The sequence below is a fragment of the Homalodisca vitripennis genome, chromosome 4, assembly GCF_021130785.1.
Source record: "Homalodisca vitripennis isolate AUS2020 chromosome 4, UT_GWSS_2.1, whole genome shotgun sequence".
Classification (NCBI taxonomy): Eukaryota; Metazoa; Arthropoda; class Insecta; order Hemiptera; family Cicadellidae; genus Homalodisca; species Homalodisca vitripennis.
Window position 1 is genome coordinate 123,133,630 of NC_060210.1, and position 13,497 is coordinate 123,147,126.

Consider the following 13,497-nt stretch of genomic DNA (forward strand, 5'->3'; position numbering starts at 1 on the left):
TGAAATTTTAAGACTAGTTTCTGGTAATTTTCAAAGTAATTGTTTTTTGCAAAAGCTTAAACATTATTCAAACTCAACTGCTAGTTGAACATAGCAATGGTACTTTAAAAATTAAGGAAATAAAAAAGTTAATTAGGCACGATTGCTCAGTGATTTAAAAAATATGAGCGCAGCTAAATTGGTACTGGACCTGGAAGTAATGTTATCAAACTGGCTTCTTCCACTTCAAGTAATAAACCTTATCAATCTAGCCCTGATTCTGCTAGCTAGTATAAGAAAACGCCTTCGCTGCATTAAGATAGTCAACTGGTTAAAACAAACAAATGCTTGTCTTGTACATAAACCAACTATCTAAATTAATAATAAGATTACTCTGGTAAAATATTTTCATACTATTTTTTAGTTTGTCCAAAATACAATTAAAGAAAATATCTATGTGATCTCAGTATAGACAATACATTGCAATATTAGTTAAAACTCAATTTAATCTTGAAAATATTTGTTACAAGATGAAATTGTCAAAGAAACTATTACACTAATTAGAACTTATCTTTTCTTGGAAAATATATTCTGTGAAATTTGTTGAAACCATAAAACAGACTTTAAACCATAAAATGGAAATTTTAGGCATTTAATATACTTAGCTTATTACCTACATAACCTGACTATTAAATACGTAACTTACTTTCTAATGAAGGTAACGTTACTACAAAGCGTCTAGACAGGATAGTGCAAAATAGTGTATATATTTTGGAATTCTAGAAATAATTTAAAGCAAAATCAATAATATATACATTTTAATTTTTGAGAACTAGCATCAGTTTTGAAATAGCCGGCAATTTTAACCTATCTTTTTATCTGAATTGTATTATCATACAATCATGATCTAATCAACATTTAACCTTTTATTGTCACAATAAATTTCATGTGCAACATTGTTTTCTATGTGCATGGAAATTTACAACTCCTTAATAACTTCAAATGATTTAAGAATGATTAATTTCTAAGAGAATTACACAATTAAAAATATAAAATGGTATTTGTAAATTTATTTTAAATTTGATGCAGACTCCAAAATGTACAGCAAGTGCAACTATCCTTTTTAATGATCTCAACGATACAAAAGACAGTTTGTAATAATCAAATTAAATAAAATGTTTACCTTTCACCGAGTAATTCTTTGCCATTTAATTCATAAACTGCATCATCAGCATCTCTGTGATCGTCAAACTCCTAAAAAATACAGTTTCTTTAAAACTTAATAACTGGAAAGAGGAAAAAGTACAATTCCTTATAAAAATGCAAATTTACGGTACATGAATGCAGTTATTTAACTTATTTAAATGATTAAGAAACTAAGATTTTAATGCTAAAACTTCAAAAGTATGTTTGTCTATGAACTGCCAACAAATAATTGCAGAATCAAATGTTAATATTTAAGATTTATTGAATATATATCATGCATTGATCAACCTAACATTATAATGTATTTTTATAATAAAAAGTTTATAATATAAATGTATTGAATTGTTATTTATTTTAATAGAAACATCTAATCTACCAACAAACAGACGTCACAATAGAACACACTATAATAATAATCATCTACTGCGCATATTTTGAGATTTCAATATTAATAAAAACAAAAATAAATAGTTTAACCACAATTTGGTGTTTCTACGTTTGCTAGTAACATATGGATTGTACAATTATCTAGTAAACTCGTGCAGTGGTTCTCATGCCATTACTTATTTATCTGTTAAATGTAAATACAATTCATTCTCAACACTGATTAAAATATCTGATTATGCATTTAATATGTTTAATAAACATTTAGTTGGCTATTGAGAACTGTTTTAAAAATATGAGTGTTAAACAGTGGCTACATCACCTGCTGAGTTTTTTTTGTAACAGCATGACAGACACCATGCTATAAAATTCTGTTGCATTTTTTATTATATCTTTTAAGGAAAGGATCTGATTGGAAATATAACATACTGAATTATTTTTAATCAAACTGTTCTTGTAGTATACATAATTTATAAATAGCTATGACATAGAAACTGCATTACAAAATATAATTATCAATCAAACTTATATAAAAGATACAGTATTACTGGATGATATAAAATTATTGGCCGAAGAGTAATTTTCAACACGATTTAAAATTATCTTTTTTTATTAGAATTATAACTGAAAATTGTGTGTTGCACATAAATATACATATTAAACAGAACATTTTATGATAGAATTGAACTTAACCAAGATGGGACTGAAAATTAGTTATAAATTTAACTTTAAAACTAAAATAGCAACTACAAATTGGAAAAAAACTACAGTAAGCTAGTTGCATTATGTTTATAATGAGAAATACAATAATAGAGTGCACTAACTAAACCTTAAATTCCTTTTAGTATAATCTGAACCTTTTCCATTAGTAATAAATGGATTGACATAAAACTTTTTGGATTTTTGACAAATGTTTACCTGCACTAGGTTATTGAACATTATCACTCTGCACAATTTCAAACAAGATGTACGCAATTCATCTTATAACATCTTAGTTAACGTTTTAAAACAGACTATCTCTAATTATTTAAGCTAATCTGAAAGGCAATTTTTATTTTTACTACTAAAATTATACAATAAGTTGAGTTTAAAACAAATCACTGTTTCTAGCTTGAGCGTACAGGTAAAGCTCTTATTATTGCATACAGCAGAGGATTAATGATAGTCTCTTTTGTCACTGTGTCACACTAAAAGCTTGCATTACAAGTCTCTAAAAGTTCTACACAAAATCTAACTAATGTTTGAAATAAATCAACATGCATGCCAGTACACAAAAAAAAGTGTTCAGTATACTTACTTCAACCTCAAATCTTCTTGTATTACCTTTTAATTGTAATAATTAAATATAATTTTAATAATTATGTTTTATGTCAAAAATAAAACCCAGCTTGTTTTGAAAAAAGTTAAAATGATTAAAAAAAATAGGGGTTTTGTACATGAAGTTATTAATTTTTCATTTTTAATGAGACATGGCCTTCTATATAATAATTGAACTAAAAATATTGACAAATTAATGTTAGTACTTACAACGAAACCATAACCGTTCTTGAGAAGAATATCTCGCGTGCGGCCATAGCCTTTGAAAAACCGTTCGAGATCCCTCTCTCGGACACCATACGGAAGGCCACCGACATACACTCTTGACCCTACCATGCTGCAATTAAACAAAACGTAAATTAAATTAATTTCACTTACCACAAATGCAAATCCATTCTTCATTGCCACCTCCTTGATTCTACCATATTTCCGGAAGAATCGCTCAAGGTCACGTTCTCGCACACGATAAGTTAGGCCACCAACGAATACTCGGGTGCCCATTCTTAAAGGAAATAAAATAAGCTGTCAGCAATATTAATCATTGCAAATACTTAATTTGTATTACAGTATCACAGGTACTTTGCACTTCAAATATATGTAGGGTATCCTAAAAACATTCACTGTCTTTTAACCCTTTCTTCTCACCTTACCACAAAAGTAAAGACTTCATTAACAATAGTCCAATTATATCCCCACAGCCTCTCTATAATTTAGTTAAATTGATACTCGATATTTAATAACCATATTTACATAGTAATTATCTCCAATGACCCTCATAACTAATTTGTAAAATGTGTTTCTTGTCTTTTAAGACCTGAAATTGGGATGCTGCATAACTACTTGGTCCATTTGAAATAATATATTGCTTTATCCACTTTCTAAAAACATTTAATGGTCTTTTGAGGGTAACTCACTTTAGAATCCGATTACACATACTTACTTATAACAATATAAAGTTTATAGGAAGTATGTTGCATTTAATTTCATTATTGAGCATCATATTCCCTTTATGATCAAGGAATGTGCATTAAATAAAGAGCACATGTATTCAACAAATATACATAGAATTGCAATCTTGTACAATACTAATTTATTCTTTGACCATAACAGGCTTAAGTAACCAAACATTTTCAAAATAAATTTCAACTACTCTACTTCGACACATTCACTCCCAAGATTATCATGGTTGGTTACTCATTAATTCTTTTAACCATAGTGGGTTAAAATAACAAAACATTTTTAAAATAAATTTTAACAACTACTATACTTGGACACATCTATTCCCACAGCTTACTCATCACAGTCAGTCTGCTGCACCACCCAATACTACACACTGTACCATTTGAGAAATGTCAACATGGTACACTATATCTGATTGTAGAGTTGATAGATGACACAACCTAATATTAGACATTGTATTAATGTTAATGGAGCCTAACAATAAATTCTGAAAAAACTAATCATTATTGGTTTTCAAAATCCTCCAGATGATATATTAGAAACTATTTTCATGTGATCTGAACCTAAAGACTCGAGTCAAACTATGTGTTATTTATTTAATCTGCCTTAATTCTGTAATTGTTTTATTAAAATGAAATGTATATTATGTAGCCTTAATTTATTTCAATTTCTTCACATGAATTCATAATACAGGCTTACAACAGTATCAGAAAAGTGTAAGTTCCATATACTTATTGTACTGCCTAATGAGCTTTGTACATATCCTACGATCCCTAATAATCCCACCTGCCTATGTATGCAAATTAAATGAGACAGCATTTTGTATTGCATCAGTATAATGGCAATAAGTCAGGTTCTAGGAACTAATCTGCACTTTGTTGTCATTGACAATCTACAAAAACTATGAGAGTTACTGAAAAATTAAAGTGCTGAGGTATCTCATCGCCAACGGGTGGGACTAATGGTGTGGTCCGAGTGGTACTGTGTAGTTCAATGAGCATTTGGTGATGTCACAGTAAAGGTCACTACGGTATTCAAAATGCTCTAAATTAATATTCAAAATGATCGATGCATTTAATTCTCCTACCAACTGAAAAGTACATGGTCCATAGATTTCTTTGGATAAAGAAAATACAAGTGGTGGAAAATTGTGAGTTGTATTCTATATATGGAGAAAACATACTATACTACAGTAAAAAGATTTGTTTCTTGCAGTAAAAAGATTTGTTTCTTGCAGTAAAAAGATTTGTTTCTTGTAGTAAAAAGATTTGTTTCTTGCAGTAAAAAGATTTGTTTCGTGCAGAACTAACGAAAAGCAAAGTAGATGAGCACCTGGATTTACCAATGACTCGTCGAACATCAATAATAAGGTTAGGGAAAGTTTACTGTTCACTAACATATATCTTTCAAAGCATTTTCTACAGATAGGATATCAAGTTTAATGTATGAAATTGTGTCTTTTGAGTGAGAAACCCTAAACTCTTGACTGGTGAACATAAAACAAAGGTAATGGAACCAACTTTTAAGTTTCTTATACAGTACCTTGAAGCTTTTAAGTTTCTTAGACAGTACCTTGAAGAAGGTGATGTATAAGTCACTGGTGACGAAACATTAGTTTTTGCTAAGTGGCCACTGAAAACCTCTTTTCAAATTCCCGGTCGAAAATTTCTGATTCTCTAGACTATTTTCAAGCCAAATAAACAACTGTAACACTATATTTAACCCTTACGCCGAGAGAAACGGTGACAGTTTATCGTAACCAGCTGTATTTACAGGAAATGCGGTGCTCCAACAAATTTCATTGCTAGCAAAATACGAGAAACTCTGTGACGATTTATCGCTACCGCCTATTTTAAGCTCCTTAGTTTTTATCTTTTGTCTTTCGATGTGTCAATAAAACATTGTGTATACCTAATAACTTTCCTTTCTGTGGTGTTTGGAAAATACATGTATCCAATACGGAAAAAAATCAAAGATAAATAAATAATACATAAATAACGAATAAATACCAACACAGTGTTATCGTACGACAGACTGCAGTCAGCATTGCAGGTAAGAGGTTTGCGGTGGACGAACTTTCAGTATGTGACAATGATTTAGCACGATTTGGTCGGTGGGTCCATCTGATACTTCAAATACCATCTTAATTCTAATTATTAATTTATCCTTGGGGGAAGCCTAAGAATACCACGCTACTTCAAAGTAATTTTTAAAGATTCAGGGAAATGAATATATTTTAAATTAAAAGTCATAACCTCATCTTCTCCTTTTAAATAGAAATGGTAGATTATAAAATGAGCTTCCAAAATATATTCCATGTATGTAAAAGTGTATGGATATATTTACATTGATAGAGAATCCATTTATGTACAACAACAAAAGAACGACAATTAGATGAATTAAAAATTAGTGAATCGCTTGTTTTCTGCTGAGCACCTAATTACCTGTACCTAATCCACGCACAGAACCAGCAGGCACGATGGCCTTGACAAATAAACGCATAGAAATACAAATATAAATTTAAAAATTATGTATAAATCACGGTATTATGTTACTAAATAGTTTTTATACACAAAGAACTACAAAAACATCTTTTACCAATCGGTAATTTGAATACTGCTGATCTTTTTTGTCCACAAATAGACGGAGCAGACTCTAGACAATGCGTCAAAATAAATATAAAAAGACTCCTTATACACCTTGAACTATTAGACTTGAACAATTCGAATCGTCCGACCGATAGTCGTGTGCGGAGAAGTCGTTCAGGTAAATGTAAATAGCTGATCGTAGAACTGACGGAATTTCTAACCGTCGTTGTCATTGAACCAATCCCGCTCTTGACGACGAAAACAGACTTGTGTGGTTGATTCGATCAGGTGGCCATCTGCCGTCTATAGACTATATATGATAAATACTAAATTTATTTATATAATATTTATTACATAACTTCGTACTTTAACCCTTTTAGGACCAACTAACGATATATCGTTAGTTTGTCTTTTAGGCTAAAAATACCAACTAACGATTTATCAGTAGTTTGGTTTTATGGGTATAAGAAAATAATTAATAACTTTGATTCAACCAAATTTTGACTCCACATCTATTGATAGTTTCTACATTCACAATCGTCTTTGAATTTAGTAAAATTTTAATCTACGGAGGAGTGGGAAATGATAAATTGCGCAGTTGGTAGCGCTAGCTCTAAGCCGCGACCAACACGGGATCGCCAGCGCCAGCTGACTGACGCGGCCTGCCGAGTTTGTTTACGTTTTGTTCATCGTGTTTAGACGATTATCGTGCTTCAAAATGACTAAAAGACAAGATGAAGAGATCCAGAACTGCCTGTGTCAAATGTAATAAAGGCTTACATAGAGTGTGCCTCACCAAACATGTTTTGTTAGACTTGTCAGCAGTTCTGTAACATTTCTTCTGTGTGCAAAATAATTTATTTTTAGTTTTTTAGTATGAGTAAGTTTTAGAATAGTTCTCATGAACTTTCAAACTTAATAAGACCATGAAATAACTGAGTTAGAGACAAAATATTGTTTCATTACTGCTTAATTGGCCTGTTCTCTGTCGTTAAGTTATCTTTTTCTGCTTCTATCTATTTTCTAATTTTTACCATTATTATTATTTTTCCTCGTATCTCAGCCATTTATTGAAGAAAAGTATTGAAATAAGTTGCAATCTCCTAAGCAATAACTTGTAAATACATGTATCTATATATGTGGACTGTTCTATTTTTTTTTAGATTACACAAAATTCCTGTAAACCAAAAAAAATTTTTTTTTCAAAAAACTTTTTATTTATAGGTGTTAACAAACCTTTTTTTGATTTGCACAAAGTAAAACCTATTTTCTTATTGTTAGTCACTTCATGCAGAAAAAAATGTTGAAAAAATTATTGAAATACCTCCACTACTTTAGAATATACAATTTTTTCCCCAAACCCTTACACTTTTTAAAAATACAAGGTGGTCTTTAAGGCATAGAAAATCTGAAAACGCGCGGTCCTTAAAGGGTTAATCATTTATTTGATCTATGTGACACCTAAAATCCATTTTAAAAGGTTCATTTCATAACATATTCGATAGTATAAAAATGTTAATTGATATAGTAATTGAGGAGAACTACAAAGGACTTTCTTGTTTTTCAAGGTAAGAGTCTTTCCTAGTACTTGTACACATACTCAAAATTTATTAAATAAACCATTTGGTCTTTTTTGACAGACAAACATATTACACAGTGTGATGCTGTTAAACTTTGATTAAAATGGTTTGAACATATTCCACAATGCAGTAGTGGTGGTACTTGAGAGGGTTCATATAAGAATGTCAAAATAGTGGTTAACAATGAAGTTTAGATTATCAACTGTTTGTGTTGTTCTATAGGACATTTCAAATTAAATGTTGTATTGTCTAAGAAGAAACACAGAGTTTATGGTTAAATTTGTTTGTGTTATAAAACAGACTGTAGTTTTATCCACACTGGTAAGCTTTACAATATTCACATTATCAATAAATTTCAATTGTTCTCCTCGCCAAAACAATATAATCTTAAGGTTTTATTAAGGCATAAAAATGACAAATAATGAAGTCTTAGAACATTAATCTTGTAAGCATTTATCAGATTCTGAAGTGTGCTATGATTTTTATTGGTTTAACAGGGCCCCTTTGTAAATTTTAAACACAGTATTATGTTTAGTATAAGTATTATACATATTTTTTCTAGTTAATAATCAAGAGAATAAAGCTAAATAATTTTGAAGTAAAAATAAAATGTGTATAACCTATTTTGCCTATGTACAGCACATATTGTATTTGTTTACATATGAAAAAATATAGGACATAAAAATATCTGCAGTATAATAAAAATGTAAGATATTTAAAAATTAGCCAAATTGTAGAAATATTAATTGTAAACACAAAAATATATGTGTTGCCAATTTTACACACACAGAAGAAACTATAAAAGGTACTTCTTTGTTTAAAGTTTGCTATTTATGGTGGAAGGTTTGAAAGGATAACAGCATTTTGGACATTTGCCATCATTGTATGTTACAAATGGTACAACACTGAGATACAGCTAAGATGAAATGGACAAACTTTTGCATTATTAGATAAAAAAAAGTCAATGTGGTTAAGTTAATTGTTGGTTGCGCCATTCACTTGTGCTAACAAAATTGTTTTTTGTCAAAATTTTTAAACTGTCACAGCTCTCTTTTTAGTACCTATGACGGAACTTTATTGCATTAAATGTTTCCTAGTTTTTAAATATTACAATTAATTACTTAAACCCTTCTTCTGTTAGACGAAGTGACTAGTTGATAAAAAATGTTTCTCCAATGTTGAACTGACATCTTTTTAATAAACTTTTGCTATTGAATATAAGATTAAGTAGGACAAATATAATATCAAATTAATCCGTATGTTTCAAAGATTTATTTGGAATAATAGTAAATAATAATAATGCGTAAGGGTCATTCCATGTCAATTCAACCAGGTCATTTCACCAAACACCTCAGATTTTTATGAAACTTGGTACATTTGTTCTATATATAGAGATTAATAACACCACCAAATTTTAAATTTTTATCTCACATACTTTTTTAGTTATGGCACTTTAAAGTTTGGTCGTTTCTCAGTTTCCGAGCATTGGATAGTGCCCAGTAAAACGTGTATTAGGATAGAAAAAAAATTCTCATTCACTTATTTGGCACCCAATCTTGGTGAAATTTTTAAGGTAGGTTTATATAAGTATAAGGAAGTTAAAAAAAATATATAACATAACCCTAAGCTAAGCATAAAATATTATAAAAAAAATATTTTTTGAACTTTTTACAATTTAAAAAACGGGAACATGGCTCAGCGTAAAATTAAATATCTCAAAAAGGGAATGAGATAATCAAGAATTTTTTCCCCCTAAATTATCTATATGAAATGGGCTTTAATTTAATAAAATAAAAGTTTTGTGTATTTTCTTCCTTCTAATTTATTGATACCATTGAAAGTGACATTATATTACTTACGAGCAATGTGAAGTTCGCCTGGTTTCAATAAATGGGTATAGCTTGTTAAACAAGGATAAATTACATTTTTATGTTTGGAAATCATAATTCACCCTTTCACTGTACTTATTTTTAAGGCTTTGAAAGTTAATGAACCATTAGCTTTTTCAATTAATTTTATGCACTCTCTGGTGAGAATTGATATGTTCTTCCAGTCGAGGTGTGTGGAGGCTCAAACCACTGCAAGGATGTGTGGAATCGGCACATCACATATATCATCTCGTTTTGGCCAGTAAAATGAGGGGGATGGTCCTGCTGGATGAAGAAATTTTACTGTAGCGTCTCCATCTTCCTTGGCAACATTTGTTATTATCCCAAAGAACCAAAGATTGTCCGTATTTACAAGCAATGTAGCGTGAGGGGTACAAATCTTCTTCTCTTACATTTAAGGCCAACCCTCTCCTTAAATTGTACGTTAGGCTAGGATGTTCATCAGTACTAATTCGCCTTGCTTCTAATGTTCCTGAAGAGTCCAAGGGTCTAAAGTTGTGAAAACTTCTGGTACCTGGAAGAGTATTAAGGTTTTCAAAACGTGTTTTCAAGCTGTCGGCGAACATCATCTGCTGATTCTTTTGAAATGAAATGGAAATTTATTTTGGATATGTTTTGATTTACAAAACTCGTAAAAGGTAGCTGCTGTTAGTATTTGATCTTGAAGAGGCCTTTGAAGACTTGCTTTTCTCGCCAACCTTTTAACAGTTTCCCCCAATACCGTCACATTCAGTTTTGCCGTGGCTTGTAGCAAAGAAAGACCATTGGCTTTAATTTTGAAGTCCTTTTCATGAAGTGAAAGGTTCATGAAGTTGTATTTGTTCTTGTACTGTCCGGCGCAACCGTCACTGTAATAGTGAACATCCGTGACATTGGGATAATTTTCCTTGACATACTCTAACAGGGTTTCTTGTATTTTATAAACCATACAAACATCATGATTTAAGTCATCGGAGATTACACAATGTGATGAGACTATTTTTTCCTCGTCAACACACATGTTAATAATTACTGGATGAACAGTACAGGAGTCTGAGGTCCAATGATAACCCTGCACCTCATCTTGAATCACAAATGAGAAATTCTCACTAAAGTCCATTGATATAATGGGCTTCGTTTGGCGCACAGTTATCCTTTAAGCTTTTAAAATAGCTGGACTGGCTTTTTTGCAATATAAGAATGAGGATCAGTTTTTTCTATTTTTGTTGCCAACTCGTCAACAAATTCATCAATAGTTGAAGTTTGTGTTCATCATCTGTGTCCTGTCTGTAGCTACCCACTGTTTGAATTCTACTCTATCATCTTCTTCATAGTTTTCAAACTTTGCTTGTAAGAATGTTGTCAGAATTGTCTTTTGAGGGACATGTTTCACATCGCCTTAACATGCAGTTTTGAGTTGGATTTTCACATAAAAGAAGATTTTTGTAGATCTTTGTGACTCTCTTCCAGTTGTGCTGCATGTATTAAGAGCAACACATTTTGATGAATAGTACACACACAAACAGAGTGTGTTCCACTAGCACCCAGCCAGAACACACCATTTGGGACGAAGAGTACAAAACTTGAAGAACCCTATTTTTATGTCAGGATGTTCCCTTTTTGAAGTTTGCAAATATTTCATTGAGGTTACTTAAAATTAATCTTTTCTTCTCATATTTTTTCTTTCCCAGGCTTACTACATCTTTCATACCTGGCAAAACTCTTGATTGCTCGTCGCTTTGATAAAAATTTGTGACCAACTCCACAACTTCAGGACTGAGTTTCTTTCCTCTTCTTGGTTCAGGTTCAGCCAAAAGTCCTTTTTCTTTGTACAATTTTTGTGCCTGTCTAGCAGAATAATCAGACACTTCAAAAGGCATCTTTGATTTTTGTTCTCGACCAATTCAGTGATGCTGGAATCGTTAATAGTTTGTATTTTCTTTTTTGATGAAAGTTTATTTACTTCACTTTTTTATATTCTCAACAAGCAGGTCCATTTCATCTGCTTTTTGTTCAGCTGTTTTTTGCAATTTAGGTATTTTTGGTGGCAACTTGAACATCTAAAACTGTTTCAATTTTCTTTTTTACATTTTGAATGCAGTTTTTCTAATTTATTTTGTGCATAAACCAATTTTGGAGTTTTCATTCAACGCATGTAATTTAAGAGGTGAACAACCAATATCCGTTAAAGAGGAATTTAGAGAATCAATAGCCTCTTCTTTTTGTAACTGAGTTTTCAGTTTCAGTCGGCAGTGTAAAAAGATCAATCATCATGTGATTCTTCTTCACAGTCATTTGGAGTAGAGAATATATTTTTAGAGCAATTGGTGCACAACTTTTCCCCTGGTTTTTACCTTTAAACCTTTTTGTGATACAGGCCTGACTTTGCTGAATACTTACAACTCTTAAGCCATTTTTAATGGGTTTCTTATGTTTTTTAAAAAGGATCACAACAGACTTTTTGGAGGAATTCGTACTTGGTCAAAAATAAACTCTTATGATGCAAAACAAATGTTAATTATTTCCTTATCATCTAATTCACTTCTTATTTTAATCAAGTTGAGATTTTCTTCAGACAAATCACTAACATTTTCTAGCCCTTTTTTTGTAACATAAGTTAATTTGTGGCATTCTGTCAGTTTTAATAGCCCTATACTACACTTATTGTCCATTTCTAATTGATTTAAAAGCAGGTTAAATTTCTCTTCTTTTACAAATGCATCATAAAACAACGAAAATTTTCAAAAATTAAGTTCAAAAATTTGATCTATACAAGTATATGGAATATCATTAATCTTTGTATTAATATTAGGTTTTTTAAAGATTGGCACCTTAGTTAAAACTCAATTCAACACTCAGACACACACACTAACACAATATCATAAATCCAAAGAAAGGTAAACACCACTTTATAACCACCACAGCTTATAACACTGTTACCTTTTGGGACACTAGTAACAGACTGGCTCATAACTGTCAGATACACTGCCTAGAAAAGCAGCCTGTCATGACATGAAAACCTCGTGTTGCAACTTGCCCAGATTAGGAGGTAGAATATCTGCCTGTTTATATTTCTGTAGTCTAAATCTATTTAAACATGAATGTTGACATTGAACTTAGGTACAGTACTGTGTTAAACTAAGCTTCTATATAAATATTATAATAATTATAATGTTTATATAGAACATTATAATTATTAAAATGTTAAATTAAAATTATTAAAAATTTTATTTAATTTTCATTAACAATCTGTAGCCATTGAGACTGGTACAAACCTCGCTTTGATTGTAATTAATATATTGTAACTTGCAATGGCCTTAGTTAATAGAAGGAAGAAAATACACAAAACTTTTATTTTATTAAATTAAAGCCCACTTCATATAGATAATTTAGGGGGGAAAAAAATTCTTGATTATCTCATTCCCTTTTTGAGATATTTAATTTTACGCTGAGCCATGTTCCCGTTTTTTTAAAATTGTAAAAAGTTCAAAAAATATTTTTTTTATAATATTTTATGCTTAGCTTAGGGTTATGTTATATATTTTTTTTAACTTTCCTTATACTTATATAAACCTACCTTGAAAATTTCACCAAGATTGGGTGCCAAATAAGTGA

At 30.7% G+C, this 13,497-nt stretch overlaps 1 protein-coding gene across 5 annotated transcripts in view; it reads right to left on the minus strand.

The window, feature by feature from the left end:
• Positions 1-13,497, minus strand: part of LOC124360089 (serine-arginine protein 55) — a 53,820-nt gene that overhangs the window by 26,002 nt on the left and 14,321 nt on the right. For 3 of the 5 annotated variants that reach the window (XM_046813388.1, XM_046813383.1, XM_046813385.1), the window contains exons 2-3: positions 3,097-3,223; positions 1,163-1,233 (exon numbers count right to left, since the gene is read on the minus strand). In XM_046813388.1, the coding sequence (XP_046669344.1) occupies positions 1,163-1,233; positions 3,097-3,222 (197 nt within the window). In that variant the 5' untranslated portion in view covers position 3,223. Of the gene's footprint in view, positions 1-1,162; positions 1,234-3,096; positions 3,224-3,264; positions 3,389-13,497 lie in introns of all 5 variants that reach the window. The other 2 variants (XM_046813384.1, XM_046813386.1) reach the window with 1 other exon arrangement.